General features: G+C 38.5%; 1 protein-coding gene across 3 annotated transcripts in view; it reads right to left on the bottom strand.

Annotated features, from left to right (window-relative positions):
* The window catches only part of ASAH2 (N-acylsphingosine amidohydrolase 2), a 100,361-nt gene that overhangs the window by 33,910 nt on the left and 46,620 nt on the right, over positions 1 to 19,831 (bottom strand). For all 3 annotated transcript variants that reach the window (XM_058298869.2, XM_023589933.3, XM_058298870.2), the window contains 4 exons: positions 19,589 to 19,716; positions 18,376 to 18,453; positions 3,462 to 3,582; positions 1,351 to 1,476 (listed from right to left, as the gene is read on the bottom strand). In XM_058298869.2, the coding sequence (XP_058154852.1) occupies positions 1,351 to 1,476; positions 3,462 to 3,582; positions 18,376 to 18,453; positions 19,589 to 19,716 (453 nt within the window). The remainder of the gene's footprint in view (positions 1 to 1,350; positions 1,477 to 3,461; positions 3,583 to 18,375; positions 18,454 to 19,588; positions 19,717 to 19,831) is intronic.

The raw sequence follows: 19,831 nt of genomic DNA, 5'->3' as shown, positions 1-19,831 counted from the left end.
CCAGCACATGAATGGCAAATGAAAAAAATGAAATTCTGTTGCAGGATGGTATATGATTTTTGTTGTAATTTTTTTCTTATAAAAGTAAAATACTCTCATTACAGAAAAAATATAAAAACACAAGAAGAGAAAAATGGAATCCTCCCCTAACAAAGAGGGAAAACTATGATTAACAATCCAGTGTTTTTCACTTGGTCTTTTTACTACCATGCACCTATTTTCAAAACTACAACCATAATGAATATGCAATATCAAATCCTGCTTTTTTTACTCAACATTGAAGAGTGAGCCTTGCCCTACATTATTAACATGATAAAATATTCCAAGATAAAATATTAAATTTTTGCATGATATTCTATTGCAAAAAACTATCGTTTATTTATGAATTTCGGAATATAAAAGTAACCCTAAAATCTATTGTGAATTAATAATGTGTGAAAATTTTGCAAATGAAGGGTAACAAAGGAAGACTTTCTATGTAAAAATAATATATATAATACAAGAGAACAATTGTTAAAACTGTATTGCTCATTGGATGGGGTTAACTGGAATAGAATAGCCCAGAAAGAGTTTTTGATAAGAGCAATATCATACATAAAACATTTTTTTAATACAAAGAATAAGAACCGGAAAACCAGCATCTGCTGTTCATACAGAAGTTCATGCAAAAAATCTGAATAAACATGGGAAGGACACAATTAAATGAATGATGGTATAGCCTTACTTGTCTTTAAAAATTATCACACAACTCTGTATATACTCATAAAAGGATTTGCAGGACAAAGTAGGTAGAAAATTCAAGTCCCAGACTAATAAAAAAATACACAAACGTAAGATTTGGTTCATGAATGCATAGACAAATATATAAAAAGCTGTGAGAGCAGTAACTTCTGGGAAGGGCAGAGGGTTGAAGAGATGGAGAGGAATACGGACTTTCAATTAACACTACTGTCCATGCCTCCACATTGTTTGAATTCTTACAATAAGATTTTTTTTCATGTAATTTAAAAAGAAAGTAAAACCAATTTTGATCGTAGAAAAAGAGAAAGCAATAGACATTATAATCTGTGAGAAATGTCTTGGGTAGCCAGTTTTTGGCACAAATTTGTAACTTCAGAAATGCCATTCAAAAAACTTAGCAAATTAAGTGGGAAATGTAACTTTACCCAATTGAAATTTAGTGATTTTGGGGGATGGAAGGGTACTTTTGAGAAGAACAGGTGCTAGGGGTAAATAGGCAGGTATACACTTGAAGAAAATATATTTGTAAATTAATGATGAATATTCAAACATAAAATAAACATGAGATGGAAAATCAAAAATTTCATATTCCACAATTATTATACCTACCCCACCAATAGGACAAGAGCTATTGGCATTATCACAGGACTCCCCCGTGTTGATGCAATGTGGGCCAAGAATATTGGGGGACACATCTCCCAGATTTGATGAAGCAAAAGCAGCTACATATGGACCCTGCAAAAAGAAACATCCAATGGACTTTTATTCTTTTTATTTCTATAGTGACTTCCATTAAATGCAAATATTCAATCCACTCTGGTGAACTATTCAAAATCATTTCTAGACAAAAGCAGGATGTACAACATTATGAAAAAAAAAAACTATGTGAAAAGTCTCACACTACAATCAGTGTGTGTGTGTGTGTATAAAATTACTGAAAATATTCCAGTTACCAAAGAATTTGCTTTAAGAAGAGTGTTTCATACTTATACCTCAAACAAAATCATTTGACAACAGTGTGCAAAAACAAATAACAAATTGCTAACCCATCAATCTGTTAGTGTTTTACCCAGAGCTCAGAGATCCATTTGACCTTTAAAAAGAAATATCTATAAGATTAAAAAGAAAAGAACAAATTCACATTTTCCTGGTGCAAAACTGAACCTAAATGGTAATCCACCTTCCAGATCTGCCCTCTGTGTATATTTCCTCTATTGTTTCATCCTAAAGTAACAGCACATTACCTTTTATTTTATTTTATTTTTTTTAAGATTTATTTTTTATTTATTTCTCTCCCCTTCCCTTCCCACCCCCCCACCCCCCCCATTGTCTGCTTGTCTGCTCTCTGGGTCCATTCGCTGTGTGTTCTTCTGTGACTGCTTCTGTCCTTATCAGCGGCACTGGGAATCTGTGTTTCTTTTTGTTGTGTCATCTTGTTGTGTCAGTTCTCCGTGTGTGTGGCACCATTCTTGGGCAGGATGCACTTTCTTTTGCACTGGGCAGTTCTTCTCACAGGGAGTACTCCATGTGCGTGCAGCTCCCCTATGCGGGGGACACCCCTGTGTGGCATGGCACTCCTTGCACGCATCAGCACTGCGCATGGGCCAGCTTCACACAGGTCAAGGAGGCCCTGGGTTCGAACCGTGGACCTCCCATGTGGTAGGTGGACGCCCTATTCATTGGGCCAAGTCCGCTTGTACAAGTCAGCTTCAACTGGTCTACGATCCCACCTAAAATCCCTCAAACTTTCTTAGGAAAAGAGATAAGCAGGTATGGGAAGTCAGAAGTCTTTTTTGATACTAAAAAAAAAAACTATATATATATATATATCAAAGTGCTTAACACCTAGCCAGTCATCATAAATGGAAACTTTCTTTCCTTTTCCCTGAAGCAGCAGGCTACAATAAAAAATTACAAAGGATGAATTATGTCAACAATTGAGTTAAGAGATTAGACTGACTATTAATAGGGCTAATATCTTTTAATGGAACATTTAATCTGGGCAAGTGCTGGGGCTTTCACCAACCCTGATCATATATTCTTCAACATTTGGGGCATGGATGTAGGGGTCAAATAAAGCTTGTCCCTCCTCCCACTTATCTATCTGTAGTTATGAATTTATACAGAGCCTAGGGTTTTTCTGGAGCACATGAAATGGGTTCCTGACCTGCCATCTCTCATCTTCTTACTCATTGGTTTCAAGGTTACAAGATGATGGATTGGGGTTGCCTCTCACTTAGGCCTTCTTGCAGGAAAGTAGAACAGGGTCCTTGAGAGGGCATTCACCATTAAGAGGGAAGTCTGGCCGGGTGAGAAGGACTCTTCACCTGTCCTCACTCAGATTCCCACACTATCAAGAAGGTGCTTAATACATTTTACAGCTCTAAAAATAAAATTAAATATCAATATGTATTATATTTTCAGGTTGATCTAAAACCATTTTACATTGTAAAAATTTTTAACTTGCTCTTCCTCACCCAACTAATCGTAACTTATGAAACTATAAGTGGTATATAAAACAAAGAGAAAATACATATTTTCCATTTTTAGTTTTCCTTTCCCCATTAGGGAAATAGTGAAGTCCTTCAATCCAAGCATATCAGTATGTGAGGTCCACGATAACACTTTCCTCTGGAGATCTGAATTAATTATTCTGAACATTGCCTGAATTATGACACTCGGAGGATCAAAAGGAAACTTTCAAGGACATAAATTCTCACCTGTCCAGGTAGATTTCCTTTGTTCTTCTCTTGCTCAAAAAGGTAAGATGCATAACCCAAATTGTCACTGTTTACAAGATGGTTGCTGTTGTTCATGCTGACTGGGTGGACGGCAAACCAACTGTCAAAGGGCAAGAAGCCTGAATTAATCAAGGGAACTAGAGACCTGGAGCAAAAAGCAAGGCTGGCACTTGCATTTCCTCCAACAGGAAAAGAAACTTAAATGAAAGGCAGTCTGTATTTAGGCTCTTTCGATGTTAATGAGTTTAAATTACAAATAATGTACTCAAGAAGTCTGACCATTTATTTAAATTAAAAATACAAAACTCCATTTTCTCAAATAGTTCATCATCGTCTTCAACTGACACGCCAAATTAATTATATAGATGTAGATCTTTTCCTCCAAGACAGGTGCACACACAATAATTACTCAAATCAATGTGAACCAATTCAATAAACTTTACTGAGAGTTTCCTGTAAGACAAGCACTGAATAAACTATGATTTACTCTTAGAATCATGCCGAAGATAGGGAAGGGAACAAATGGCTTTAATACAGTGTGACAAATGTTTTAAAGAAATCAGCATAAAGTGTTAGGAGATCACAAATGAGGGAGTAATTAATTCTAAGGGCATTCCAGGGAGGGGGAACAACAGTAAATGCATGGAGGCATGAAAGGATGTTATGCATAATTCACTGTATCCTTATGCATAGTAATACCTCATTTTGATGTAAAGATAAAAAGTTTACAAACTAATTTCCCATCTGTTACCTTATTTGCACCTCACCACAAACCTTGGGAGGTAGGTTGTTAATACCTCCATTCTCCTTAGGAGTAGCGCATTTGTCATAAAGGGTCAAGACTCAAGACTGGGTCTTGTGACTCATTGTCCATTGCCCTTTGTAGAACCAAACCTCTACATAAGTGAAAGAGAAAATATTTAGAGTAGAAGACAGTAAAGCAGATTAACTAGAATGCTCAAGAAAAGAAATATGCCAGTTCATAAAGCTTCAGAGTAATATAAGATTTTTTCATTTTAAAAAATCTTTTGTTGATTAAAGTATTTGCTGAAAATTTTTAAAACATTTCAGTTTACAGATTTACATTCCTATATAAGTAAAATAGTGCACAAAATTGAGCGTTTATTTAATGACTAAGGAAGTCTTAGGACTTCAGGGTTATCATTCCACAATTCAGTTCCCTTTGCACAATAGATGAAAGGTAAGTCAAAAGTGGCAGCTCAAAGCCCACGGAGGCTGGGCAGATAAGATAAATGAGTTAAGCTGGTTGGCATAAAAGGGAGGGTTGTGGACTGTGGAGATGTGAGGGCACTTGCATGGTCTGAAGGCTAGCACCGCTACTCTGCTCCAGCCAAACATTGACGTCTGGGAGTATTGGCCCAGTGCTGCCAGATCTTCCTTTTTCCTTTTTTTTTTTTTTGAAAAAAGAAGACACAAATCCAGGCTTTTATGAAAAAAAATCCTGATTTTAAAATGTTGAATCTGGTTTCTTCAACAAATAAATAGCACGGAAACAAAGGAGGGGGGCTGTTACTAATTAACAGTCTTAAGGCACAGAGTCAACAAAGGCAGTGTGTTGGACTTTGTTTGGATTCTGATTCAAGCAAGGCAACTGCAGAAAAGACTATTGATACAGTAAGGGAAAACTGAACACAAACTACAGTTTAGATCTCATTAAGGAATTACTTTTAATTTTGTTGGTTGTGATAATGGAGAGTGGTTATAGTTTTAAATAAAGAAATCTTTATCTGATAGAGATACAGAAATACATACTGAAATATTTATGGGTGAAATGACATGATATCTGGAATTTGCTTTAAAATATTCTACCAAAACAAACAAAAGGGAGGAGGGCAAGGGATGAAACAGAATGGCAGAATATTGCTAATTGTTGAAGTTGGATGACAGTTATGTGGAGATTCATTACACTTATCACTCTAAATTGGTGTTTATTTGAAATTTCCCATAAATAGTTTTTGTTTGTTGTTTATGTTGGCATCCATTTTGAATTTTTTAAAGCACAGTGTCAGGCCAAATCACCAATCTGTAGGCTTGAGATGCATAGTAATTCAGTCCTTGAGATGCCCATTGGCCACTGTGAAAGGTGTAAGTTTAGACTGAAGATGTTCTAAGGTCATTTCTTGCAAGGCTTCTATATTTAAGAAAACCTTTATATTAGTTTCTTTATTTGGTTTGCCTTTTTCTCCTAAAACCCAAGTACCAAGGGAAACTGTAATCAACAAATTTTTTCCAGTTAATTGGATTCTTTTTGGGCAGGGATTTTACTCTATTTAGTTTGGGAGGAGAATGGGGTAGTGGCCATGGCAGTTCCATAGTTCCCCACCCAAACTACTTTAGTCAGATATGAGTGACACTGAGTTCAGCCAAATTCAGCCAGACTGCAATCCCTCTAGTGCAATCAAAGGGAACCCACAGAATAAATCCATCAACATCAACATCATTTAGCTCTTGCTAGGCCACGCACTTTGTTTTATTCTCACAAAAACCGTTTGAGGCAGCAGTACTGTCATGATCCCCATTTCACAACTAAGGAAAGTAAGTGGCAAAGTAACCTGATCAAGTCTCGCTGACCAAGGTCAGCCAGTCATAAGTTAGAAAGCAAGTTTTGCAGACTGAAATCCATGTTCTTATGCACTGTATGGAATGCTAGCTTTGCCCCTTCTGTCCATTCACTTGCTCATGCAATACACTTTTAGTTGATTTTGATTCTGTGCCAGACACTGGAGACATAGAGATGAATGAGGCATCAGCTTGCCCTTCAAGAATACTTCACAGAGGATGTGCCATTTGAGTCCGTCTTTAAAAATGAGTAGGAACTTGGTAAAAGGACCACTGAAGAAAAGGCCCTCTTTGCAGAGAAAATAGAGTACACAAAGGTACAGAGATATGAAAGAGTACAGTGTGTCCAGAGGATGGATAATCAGAGTGGCCACAACAGAATAGATATGGGCAGGGAAATATGGCAGTTGTTTCATTAATTCAATCAACATAAACTTATTTGTAGCCAAGTTGGTCCTTGGCCTTGTGTTAATCCCAAGAAACATAGCGAAGAATCAGATGTGCTCTCTGTCACCAAGGAACTTTGGGTTAACCATGATAATATCTGAGGAGAAAGCAAATGCTCAGAATTTTGGTCTCCTAATTAGATTGCAGTCTTGAGTTCAATTTTATTTTATTTATTTTAGGCCTTAGTAAATAAATTGAACTTTTTCTCCACAAGACTGAAATAATAAATATTTTTTTAAAAACTGTTATTTGCATTTCAAACAAGGAAGATGTACTTTCCTCTCTGTCCTTTGAAATATTTGCTCTTAAAATACCAGCCTTGTCTATGAGTCTCCAAAAAAGAGCCAGGAGGTCATCAGGGGGCGATGCTTATGCATGCCTCAGCAGGGTACCAGAGACAGCCAAGCTAGATGGAAACCCAGGTGCTGGTTCTCCTGAGGGCTGCAGCGACCCACAGGTTCTATGGCCAAGGCAGATGGCTCTGGAGTTCAGGGCCATGTCATTTGGCCCTACTTTGGAGTTTGTGTTTCTGAGTGTGATGGAGTTGGACTCAGATATAACCTTTCTACGCATGCCTCTTCTGTTACTTTTACCGGACCTATGGTTGGCATTTGGGTTGGTGTATACTGAGGAGACCTGAATCTCTGAACTGTCCATGTGATGGCCAGGTCCTGGGCCTCAGCAGACTTGCAGCTCCTACCCTCTGGTTTCTTGGACTTACCCTGGCCAGCTGACAGGGAGGTGAAGAGGATCAACCACCATACCAGGGAGCCAAGAGTGCCTACAGCTGCAAGCAGGAGAATTGCATCCATCATCCATGTGGAATCTAAACCCCCTCTTGATGTAGAGGGGGACTGGACATAGCCATCCCAGGTCCACAAGATGGAGGAATAGAGTATGGTTTAGAGTGGACTTACTGGTATTCTGCTGGGGAACTATTGTGATTAGTAAGGGAAGAAATTGTAGTAGTGATGTGGAGAGGGTGGCCATGGTGGCTGCTGATGGTCGGGAGTGGGAAGAAGAGATATGGTGTGGGGGCATTTTCAGAATTTGGAGTTGTCCTAGGTGGTGCTGCAGGGATGGATGCTGGACATTGTGTGTCCTGTCGTGGCCCACTGGGTGGACTGGGAGAGAGTGTGGACTACAATGTGGACCACTGTCCATGTGCAGCAGCGGTTCTCCAGAATGTATTCGCCAGGTGCAGTGGATGTGCCACAATGATGGAGGAGTTTGTTGATGTGGGAGAGGTGGTGTGGGTGGGGTAGGGGTTATATGGGGACCTCATTTTTTGAATTTATCATTTAAAAGAAAATAAAGAAAAAAAAAAGAAAAAATATACTAGCCTTGTCACAGCAACCAAAGTGCTATAGTAATAGATGGATACTTACAGAGATCTGCAGGAAAGACATCATTTCATTTGAAAAGGCTGTACTCAAAATTTATTTTATCTGGTCAAAAAAGTATTCATCAAAACAAAGTTCAAATGAGGGGAAGAAAGTCTTGGGTAGTTTCTGAAGAAGTTAGAATACATGAAAGGAATAAACATGTGCCTGATAAAAAACATTTTAAAATAATGATTTTATCACAACTAGGATAGAAAATAGGAAGTGGGGCTCTGCTTGAGTCATCCTGATGTAATCAAGAGTACTGGGGAAAGTCAAGAGATTTGGGATCTTATCCTAGTTTGTGGCAAAGTTAAAATTTCTGGATCTCAGTTTCCTGAGATTAAAAAAAATATTTTTTACTATGTTTTGTGATTCAATAAACAACATATTATACACATATTATAATTATTTTTGCCTCGTGTAAATGAGGCATTAGAAGCAAAAGATCTGTGGGGCCTTTTTCACTTCAGACATTCAATTCGGACATTGCATGCTTGCAACTCAGAAACAGAATAGAAGAGTGAAATGCAATATCAAGCCCCTTAAAAATTTTAAAACAGTAACAAAGCCATACCAAATTCCATTCTCTCATAAGTGGGCCATAATGTCCAGTATGCTGGTAGTACACTGCACAAAGATGACTGACAAAGGGGATAAATAGAGCCTGAAATCCAACCCTACTCAGCTCACCAAGATAGGTACCTCAGGCAGCCCAGAGAAGGGGCTGCCTTTGTGTGACTTACTCCAAGAAACTATGTGCTACATGCAACTCTCTCCAACTTAAATGTCTACCAAGAGGGAAATTGAATATTAAGCATCCGTTTGGGGAAACGGACTTGGCCCAGTGGTTAGGGCGTCCGTCTACCACATGGGAAGTCCGCGGTTCAAACCTCGGGCCTCCTTGACCCGTGTGGAGCTGGCCCATGCACAGTGCTGATGCGCACAAGGAGTGCCGCGCCATGCAGGGGTGTCCCCCACGTAGGGGAACCCCACGTGCAAGGAGTGCTTCCGTAAGGAGAGTCGCCCAGCGGGAAAGAAAATGCAGCCTGCCCAGGAATGGTGCCGCCCACACTTCCCATGCTGCTGAAGACAACAGAAGCAGACAAAGAAACAAGACGCAGCAAATAGACACAGAGAACAGACAACCGGGGGAGGGGGGGAATTAAATAAATAAATAAATCTTTAAAAAAAAAAAAAGCATCCATTTGAAAGTAGTGCTCATGAGTATTTGTAGTAACATGGGAGCTCTTTGACTAAATACAACAAGGGAATCCATATGGCTTAGTGGTTAAAAATATCAGTTTTGGAGTCAGATGCACATGGGTTTGATTCTTAACTCCCCTACTTGTTAGTTTTGAGACCTTGAGCAAATTACTCAACCTTTTGAACCTCAGGGGTTCATATCTGTAAAATGAGGATAATTATAGTATCCACCAGAGGTAGGTTGAACTCTATACCCCAGGAAAAAAGCATGTTTTAATATTAATCCATTCCTGTGGATGTGAAACCATTGAAGATAACATTTTGAAGACGTTATTTTTAGTTAAGGTGTGGACAACTGAATCAGGTTGAGCTTTAATCCAGATTACAGGAGTCCTTTTTATTTTTATTTATTTACTTTTTAAAGATTTATTTTTTATTTATTTTTCTCCTCTTTCCCCCCTCCCCAGTTGTCTTCTCTCTGTGTCCATTTGCTGTGTGTTCTTCTTTGACCGTTTCTATCCTTATCAGCGGCACTGGGAATCTGTATTTCTTTTGGTTGTGTCATCTTGTTGTGTCAGCTCTCTGTGTGTGCGGCACCATTCTTGGGCAGGCTGCACTTTTTTTTGCGCTGGGAGGCTCTCCTTATCAGGCGCACTCTTTGCGTGTGGGGCTCCCCTACGTGGGGGATACCCCTAAGTGGCACAACACTCCTTGCGCGCATCAGCACTGCACATGGACCAGCTCCACAGGGGTCAAGGAGGCCCGGGGTTTGAACCTTGGACCTCCCATGTGGTAGGTGGATGCCCTATCCATTGGGCCAAGTCTGCTTCCCAGGAGTTCTTTTTAATAAGAATTCAATTCAGGGAAGCAAATTTGGCTCAACTGATAGATCATCTGCCGACCACATAGGAGGCCCAGGGTTCAAACTGGCTCACACACAGTGCTGATGCATGCAAGGAGTGCTGTGCCACACAGGGGTATCCCCTGTGTAGGGGAGTCCCACATACAAGGAACATGGCCCTCAAGGGGAGCCGCCCCATGCAAAAAAAGCTCAGCCTGCCCAGGAGTGGCACCACACACTTGGAGAGCTGACGCAGCAAGATGACGCAACAAAAAGAGACACAGATTCCTGGTGCTGCTGACAAGAATGCAAGTGGACACAGAAGAACACACAGCGAAAGGACACAGAGAGCAGACAATGGGGGGGGGGGGGGAAGGGGAGAGAAAGAAATAAATAATAAATCTTTAAAATAAATAAAGAATTCCATTCAGACAGAGAGAGAGAAAACCATAAGAAGAGGCCAGAAATCAATGGATCCAGAAGAGAAGGGAGAAGACACCAAGTGGTTTGCCATATGACAGGCAGGTCAAGGAGCCCCAAAGAATTCCAGTAGCCAGTCTGAGTGCCACAGTCTTTAGGGAGACAGCAATGCCTTGATAAAACCTTGATTTTGTACTTCTAGCCTCAAAACCATGTTAAACCACTGTTTAAACCAGCCTGTTATATGCTATTTATTTTAGCAGCTGGGGAACTAAGACACTACCTCACAGCATTTGGTGATAATTAAAGGAATTAATACATGTAAGGTCTTAGCACAGAGCCTGGCCTATACTAAGAATGGAATAAATATTCACTATGATAATATTGATGAAGATGGTGGTAACAATGATTATGATGAAGATAAGGGAAAACAAGTTACAATTTCTGAGTAGAAATATGTATGTGATTTATAAGGATTAATTAACTCAATTTTAAAATACATATTGTGTATGTTAACAACATATATTCAAACCATATGGGCATGAAATGATTAAATAAGGATACCCTGCCCTCTTGTGGCAGAGACTTGAGTATTTACAAAATGCCCCTGTGCTCTTATTTTCCAGTCAGTCCTATTTGCAGGGTAGGGCATGTGAAAACTGGACAATAAAATACATACAGAAGGACCATTCACTCTTCATTAGACTTTGCATGAGTGGGAAGTCAGGCTTTAATGTAAAAGATACTGGAATTCCACCTTCCATCTATTGTGGCATGTATTTGGCATTAATTACCCTACCTGTCCAGGTTTGGCATCACCATCCCAAAACCTTCAAGACTGAGGAATGAACAAACTTCAGAGGGGAGGAGTGGGCTATATGGGAATCCCCTATATTTTTGATGTAACATTTATGTAATCTAAACCTTCTTTTAATGGGAATTAGACGTGTCAACTGATAGAGTGTCCACCTACCATATGGCGGGTCCAGGGTTCGATACCCAGGGATTCCTGACCTGCGTGGTGAGCTGGCCCACGTGCAGTGCTGCTGCATGAAAGGAGTGCCATGCCACAGAGGGGCACCCCTACACCCTACGCAGGGGTGCCCCACGTGCAAGGAGTGCACCTTGCAAGGAGAGCCACCCCACGTAAAAAAAAGTGCAGCCTACCCAGGAGTGGTGCTGCACACACCAAGAGCTGACACAGCAAGATGACACAACAAAAAGAGATGCAGTTTCCTGGTGCCACCTGACAATGCAAGCAGATGCAGAAAGACACACAGCAAAAGGACACAGAGCAGACAACAGGGGGGAAGGGGAGAGAAATAAATAAAAATAAATCTTTTTTAAAAATAAATAAATAAATAAATAAACCTTTAAAAAAAAATAAAGCACATTGTTAGTAGATGGTTATTCACTGTATTATTCTTTAAGATTTTCTGTATATTTGAACATTTTTATAATAAAAAGTTGGGAAAAAATTACCCTATCTACCATTAATTATCCTGATATTAATCTTCATTAATTACCCTGATACACCTCTTTTTTACCTCCCTCACAGTCCTCCTCAATCTACCTCACTGCAAACTGCTTAGTGGAGAAGAGAAAAGGGTATTTCATTGTGTTATATTGGAAGGGTTATCAAGTCCATGATGTTACCCACAGGGCAACCTGAATTTTAAATAGGGAGAATACAGACCAAGCTTATCAGATTAAAGAAAGCCGTTGAGTTGTAACACAGAGGAGCCCTTCTGAAGTTATAGATAAACCTGCTGTCCAATATACTCAAGACTCTTTCTGCCATCTCTGCTCTGGAGAAAAGATGTACTTTCTCAACAAATACTTTTGTTATCTTCAAAAGTCCTAGGTAAAAAAGCCTCTCTGGATAATGTTATTGGAGAAACATCGTTTGGGTGGATTTCAGTAAGTTACTGCAATCAAAATTCTTGGGCTCTAAATGGAATGATTAAGTGATCAACAAATGATAAAACAAGAAACGGTCAGTAAGGGTGTATTTTTGTTAATTCAGTTTAGGGATTGAAGAAATTCAGAGGAAAACAATAGTGATTTGGCTTTTTTGGTCTATCACTTGGCAACAATTGTGAAGCATCACAATACCCAGTCTGTCAAGAGTCACCAAAACCTTTCCAGAGGCCATTTGACAATTTATGGGAGAAGCCTAAAAATATAAACACTCTCTTTGGTTCAGCAATGCCACTTGTAGGAATTTACCTTAAAGAAGTTATTGCCAATATACAAGATATCTGTTCAAGAATATTTATCATAGTGTATTTTATGATAGAAAAAACTATTAACAACCTAAATATCAAATGACTGCTGCTTAGTTGAGTAAATTACACATACATATAATGGAATTGTACATAGCAATTTAAAAGGGTAATTTAAAAAACACTAATGCTGATAGGTATTCATAAGATGCTACTAAAAGAAAAAAATATACCAAACTATGTATACGATGAAATCCCACTTTTTAAAATAAAATTTTAAATAAACAAATTTATAAGTGTACTGAAGACAAAGTCTAAAAGGCTATGTAACAAAGTGTTTAATAGAAGTTATTTCTGAGTATCAAGACTGCCAGAAGATTTTTTAATCACTTTTTTTTTTGCTCAAGTGGAAAATCTGAAACATATATAAACAAAAGGAAGATTTAAAAACCAGTTGATAGCCACAGTAACTGGATAGTCTCAGTAACTGGAGATAACATTAACATTTTTATAGTATATTAAAGCTATGCATACTATACATGTAAGTGGAACCAAGTAAGTACCCCCTTTAGAGAATGACCTTTCAGTCCAGTTTATTTATGTTTACACATTCCATGTAGGGAAACAAACGGAAGAAAATGCTCCTGAATATTAACCATGGTTGACTTTGTGTGATTTTTTCCCCTGTCTACTTTTCTATATTTTTCAAGTTTTCTATGGTGAGTATATATTATTTTTATATTTTAAAAAATGAGGAAAATAATGATAATCTTGAAGATATCTTTGGGTTAAGAACTTTCCAGAAACCCAACAATCATATACCCATGTCTCATACCCATGTCTCATACTCATGATGACAACTGGCTTTTATGGCTTTAGTTTCTAAACTTGGGGCAATTTAAATTACACAAGCATGATATATCACCCTTGTCATCAAAAAGCCCTTATCAAGCACCTTCACTTTACAATGGGGCGGGCCCGACACAGGATGAAAGCACACTTTGCAATCCTGGCCTCTGCAACCCTGGAGAAGAACACACAGACAAATTGATGAAAAGGTTAGAGCCAGAAGACAGCATCAAGTTTCAGAACAACAAAGAAGGGGCGGAACAGGAAAGAGACAGTCAATGAAAGATGTGGGAACAAAGAGCAGGACTTTGTAAACCAATTAATGCTAAAGGTGAAAGTATTTATGAAGACAAAGAGAGGGTGAGTTGGAGAAAAGAGAAGAGATCAAGAATGGTTTGGTGAGGGGCTGTCACAGAGGTTCAGCATTTGCTACTTGAGTGGGGTTAAATAGACCAAGGGGAGAGTATAGGGGATAAAATAGAGAGCCCTAGAGAACGTAAGTGCAGACATTACAATTCAAGAAGTCATAGATGGCAGAGAATAGTTATACTCCCCATTGAATTCTATAAGTCAATATTCAAATAAACTAATGTCATTACATAAACTGGATTTTTCTGTTTGTACACAAAATTATTCAAGTTGACCAAATCACTGCTCCTATTGATCTTAAAACTACACTTAAAGGGTGGTCCTGTAGAACTACTTTCTGTAAGAACAAAAAGATTTGCAATGTATAAAACAGAAAGCAACGGAGCTATCATTCAAATGTCTGCTCTGACCTTATAGTTCCAACAAATAGGAACCATGTCATACCAAATCCTAGAGTCAGACAAGTAGGGAAAAAGAAGCGAGTCCATGCCACTCCCAAAAACTCAAGGAAGAAAACTCTCCCTGAAGCTAAGAAGAGAAGAATAACAAGCCAGAGTCTGTCTTTTTGCAGTGTGCTTGGGGAAATGAACCAGTCTCCCAGCTGCCACTCCCAGGAGGACCTCACTAGAGTGACTGTGAGAAGAAGCATGTATGCCACAAACCAGAGCTGCCGTTTGGATTATCCTTGTGACTTTTTTTTTGGCTAGGAACATTTGAAATGTTTGTTTTCTCTCTTCAAAGCTTCTTCAAACACATGGTGTCTTAATATACCAGGCTCTCTCAAGACTCCATTTCATTCATCTCCTCCAGTGGATGGCGGATCCACCATTGATGTGCCTTCCAGAGTCCTCCCAAAGTGAATTTTTAAAATGCCACACAAGTACATTTTTATTCAGAACATCCCAAACGTGCTCCCTATCTCTGCAGAAAATTTATTCTGTGTTTTTGTGTAAGGTACTATCAGGCAAAAAGACAGAAATGTTTTCCTAACACAGATCAACTGGAACAAATAGTGGTCTCACAATTGTAGAAGACTTAATGGTTCATGAAATAGTTGCACACACATAATTTTATTTCATTTCTCAGGTTACCACCCTTCCTAACCCTTCGAGAATTGCCAGCCCCAATTCCAACTTAGAGCACTTTAAGGATTTTCCATTCTCCTTAAGGACCAAAATCTTTACCATGATCGCCATAGAGTTCGACTTTTCACTTTACCTCACAACACCCTCCTTCATTTCTCTCCCCTCCAGCCACATGGACCTTCCTTCAGTTCTTCAAAATGTATCACAGAACTTTTGCATATGCATCCCTCTGTGTTAAATGTTTTTCCTGCCCTCTATCTTCCCAGTTAATTCCTGTTCTTCCTACAGATTTCAGCTTCATTGGCATAAGAAGCCTTTCTGAATCTCCCTGACTAGAGCAAATCCTTCTAAGATAAACGTTTTCACAGTTCTATCTATATACCTTCCTTTCTTAACACTTAACCTGATTGTAGTTTTACATGTATTTGTACAATTTTATTTTAATATTTTTTGTCTCCACCAGTAGAGTGTAACTTCTGTAAAGGTAGCAACTACATCTACTTTTGTTCACCTGTGTATCTCTAGTATTAGCTCAGTGCATGGCACATATATTCCCCAAACACTTAACAAGTGAAAGAATGAATAATAGTCCCTGCACAGAGAGAGATGTTACATCCACATTCAAGAAATGCAGAAATTGAATCTCAGAGCATTTAGGGCATTTGCTCAAAGAGCACAAACACAGGAATTCTGATTCCAAGATCTGAGAATGTATCATTCCAAGGACTGGGAAGTATTGCAGGGCACGCTGTAGGTGCCTAAGGCAGAATTACTCAATGCAGAAATAAAGGTAAAAATGAAAGTAGGAAGCAGTGAACTCTGAATTTCAATATGATTTTTGATGTGAAGAGAATAGTCTTAGCGTCACTATAAACTACTCTTGGGACATTGATCAGGTCACACCACCTTTCTAGGCCTGGGTTCGCCAGCTGAAGGTTGAGCTAGCCGATCTCCATGTTCTACAATTCTGAGCTTCTGTGTTTCCAAACTCCCCACACCTTGGGATTCTGTCCAATAGCAGGCACTTACATGTGGTGGCTGAGTTACTCAGGAGTCCAGATTTGACTTTATGCTTTAGATCTTTTTTAATGTATTCAGTGAGTAATTATCACTGTGCAACAAGAGGCAATTGCAGGAGCAATTACATCCAGGATAACATATGGCAGCTACAGAAGCAATGGAAAGTAATCACAGGACATTATGCACAGCAGACAGAAAAGTATTGCTATAACCTTGACAGTTGACCTTGGGACATTCAGATATCCAATATAGTTACATGCAAGGAGACAAAGAACATCTGGCCACAAAAATAACATTTTTAAACTTTCTGTTCCCATTGTTAAATGATTCAGAAACTAAAAGAGAGAGAATCATGAATGGTGCCAGTCATTAAGCCAAGAGTTAAATAGAAACAATATTACAACTATTATAATGGAAAAGCCACCTTCTCTTAACGAATTTGGGATATTCAGTGTAACTAGCCATAGATGTACACTCTTATCATGCTGATCAAATTTCCCACTAAAGTGCTCCACAATCTAGAGCTAGCTCACATTTCCTGATTAATCTCTCACCAAGTCCCTGACCTGGCCCACACCCCAGCCTCAACTTGCTCTTCTTCATGATTCCATGAAAAATCCCATGGCTTCTTCAAGGTACAGTTCAAGTGTCATTTTCTCTTTGAAGCTTTCCACCAGACTCCCAGGCAGAACTTAGTGCTATCTCTCCAAGTTCCAACAGCATTTATTTATGTCCACATGATAACGTTGATGACCATCTGACTTAGTTAGGTTACTTGCTTAGCTTCCCATCTCTCTATCTCCTGCCCCCAGCCATTTCCTGAGTCCATACCATTTTGAAGATAGAGACCTTGCCTTGTTCACCAGAATATACACAGTTGAATACTTGACATATAGGAGGTGTGTTGAACTGAATGCCAAGAAGCAACTAATCAATAGATGAATTTATTGTGGTGGAAGAATGAGTTCTATTATGCCAGCCCATATGACAAATTAATTTTAACAGAGAGTTATCAGATTTATTCCCCAATTTAAACAGAAAGGAATGACTCCCATGCTAAGAATTTCAAGCACTCTGCTATGCCAATAATGGAGTTGTTTGGAAGAGGTTGAATCTTATTCCACTCCTTACCATTTAGCTAAAATTATTAAAGTCTTAGAATATGCCAGGCACAGAGTTAGACCTGGGCCTGTATTATCTCATTAAATGCTCAGACAACTCCTATGAAGTATTATTATGCTCATTTTCAAAGATGGTAGTTGAGGAGAAGTAGATAAGTAACTTTCCCCAGGCCATAGGGCTGGTAAATGTCAGGACTGAGATTTGAATCCAAGTCCAATCAACCCCAAAACCTGAACTCCTTACCATCATGCTGCTCTTCCCTAGTGACAGAGCCAACCCTGGTGTCTGAACTAGAAGTCATAGCCTTTAATATTTTTCTCTATGCCTTTTTTACTTTTAATTCACTGATAAGTTTGCTCACATAGAATCTTTCACTAGGATATTCATAATTCTACTTGGTAGACCCCTCACTACCTTCCCTAACAATTATTATCTACATTTTTAAAGACTCACTCTATCCCACAACTTTAAAGATAAGAAAACTGAGACACATAACAGTTATATAACTTGTCCAGAGTCACATAGCTAGTAAAGATAAGAGCCCAGAGTTAAACCCTAGACATTTGACTCTAGCACCCAAGCACTATTAGTCACTTCCTTACATCATTTTGAGGAATTTCTGCACCATTTGTAAGTCCACAGGACATGGTAGATCCTTTTACAGAAAAACTCACACCCAGTTAATTCCTGAGAGTCCAATTCCCAAGACCAAAATCATATATGAATGTGAATGCCTCTTTTCAAAGAAAACAAAATCCACAGGTTTTCTCATATGTTGTCACTGCCAAAAAACAGTACTAACAGTTACCCTAATCGATTCCTTTAGGTTGTGTCAGTTCTGCTTTCATCATTGATTGGCATTGTCCTTTTAAGAAAATGCAGGTAAATAATCTCAAATTCATAATCACTTGTCTAGTTGGTTAGCTTATTTTCTCCTTTTTTACCAAGAGATAATTGTCCACCATCACAGGATTTGCACAAAGGAAATCTTATATACTCTAATAACTGCTAACACTTACTGAACCTTTATGTCATGTGCCAGATGCTGTACTGAGCTCTTTACCCAGCCAGATCCCTCTCTTCGGTAACACTCATCTTCACCTCCTTTTCAGATGAACTCAGCCCAACGACACTGGGAACTCACCCAGGCACACATGGCAGGATGCTGGATGTGTGGAGTCTGCACATTTAACCAGTTGACTTTTTTCCTCAGCATCTGCTGGCACTATTGTATTCCCCCCACCCACCCACCCCCACACACACACCCTTGGAATTAAGGAAAGTTCTCTTGACAGAGTTTTTTGTTTTTTGTTTTGTTTTGTTTTTCAAAAAAAGGAAACAAAGTACCTGATAAGGCCCAGGTCTTCTCCATTCAAATCCACCATTTTCAAGACTACCATTTCCTTGTCTGTGTTTGAAGAATACCTAATCAGCAAAGCAAAGAAACTTAGTGAGTTCTATGCTAGGGCTTGAGCATCATGTATGATAAACAGTAGAATCTGACACAAAAATAAAAACAAAACACCTCTCAGTAAGACTCCCTGACAAGCAACAGTCCTAAACTGAATGCATACCTCGTTCCTCAGCTAAGGAGGTAGTTTGTAACTGTGACCAAATTTAAGAGAACTAAGTTGGATAATTAGAGCGGAAATATATTTTATATAATATTATATAATGTGTATATATTTCTGACAAAAAGGATTGTCTTTGAAATTTCTACTCACTTATCAAATTTTAATGGAATTTCTTAAAAGGAATATGCAAAACTGAAGGCATTCACGATCTGCAACTTAAAGCATTCTTTGATACCCTTTCAAGGGAAACCAGATTATATTTTCTAAAATTCAACTTCAAAAACTATTGAAAAATATGCAGAGAAATGCAAGCTGTCAAGTGGTCAAGTTGAAACCAAGACATTATTTTACAGTGCCACATTAGCCAATTACTTCTCACAAATCTGGTTCATCACATAAAAAACAAAAAATAAATTAAAAAAGAGAAAATAATCCTCTCCCTCAGTTTTTCCATTCAATTATGTGGACTTAATTTCTTGCTCTTTATTCCAGTCTCTTATTCTTATTTCCTTCCCTTGCTACATCCTCCTGAACTAAGATGATTTCTTCTGTATAACACATAATATTAAGAGCTATTCATTAATTTAACAAATAAATGCCATGTACAGTATTATCTCCATTTTACAGATGAAGAAGCTGAGATTCAATAAATCAAGATAAGTAAATCATTAAAAGCCACACAACAAGGGGTGGTAAAGATAAGATAAGATAAGACCACATTTGTGCCTGGTTTCTAAGTCTAGGTTCCATAAAATACCCACACTGACTCTCACAGACAGCAAATTGGAAACAAGTGTTCATGGGTTGGTATGGTTCTATATTCATTTTTATTATTAATAGATTGCCTTAGACTATAAGCACATTTTAAAATAATTTTAGCTTTATTACTTCTCTAGGAGTATTCATCAGGTAACAATCTGTACTTACATTTTGTTGCTGTTCCCTAAAGGAAACACAATGATTTCATGTTGATAAATCCACCTCACCTTGCTCTCTCTGCCTCGGGATTCTGAAGGTAAGAATAAGGGCTTCGGTTGATCTGTACATCATCCACATTTCCTTTATTGATAAAGATTTTGCCTGGTTTCATGTTTGCATGTGCTATCTCAATACTCTGAAGGTTGAAAAAAGGAGTCGTAAATTTAGAAATCATGGTGGAGATAATGCCTTAGTCAAGATAACAGAAGAGACCTATGGACAGTTTCTTCTTCTCCAACCTGGGGCCTCTA

This window comes from Dasypus novemcinctus, chromosome 6 (assembly GCF_030445035.2).
Source record: "Dasypus novemcinctus isolate mDasNov1 chromosome 6, mDasNov1.1.hap2, whole genome shotgun sequence".
In the NCBI taxonomy this organism is placed as follows: Eukaryota; Metazoa; Chordata; class Mammalia; order Cingulata; family Dasypodidae; genus Dasypus; species Dasypus novemcinctus.
The sequence above is the reverse complement of the archived record's forward strand: the minus strand, read 5'-3'. Positions and strand labels throughout refer to the sequence as shown.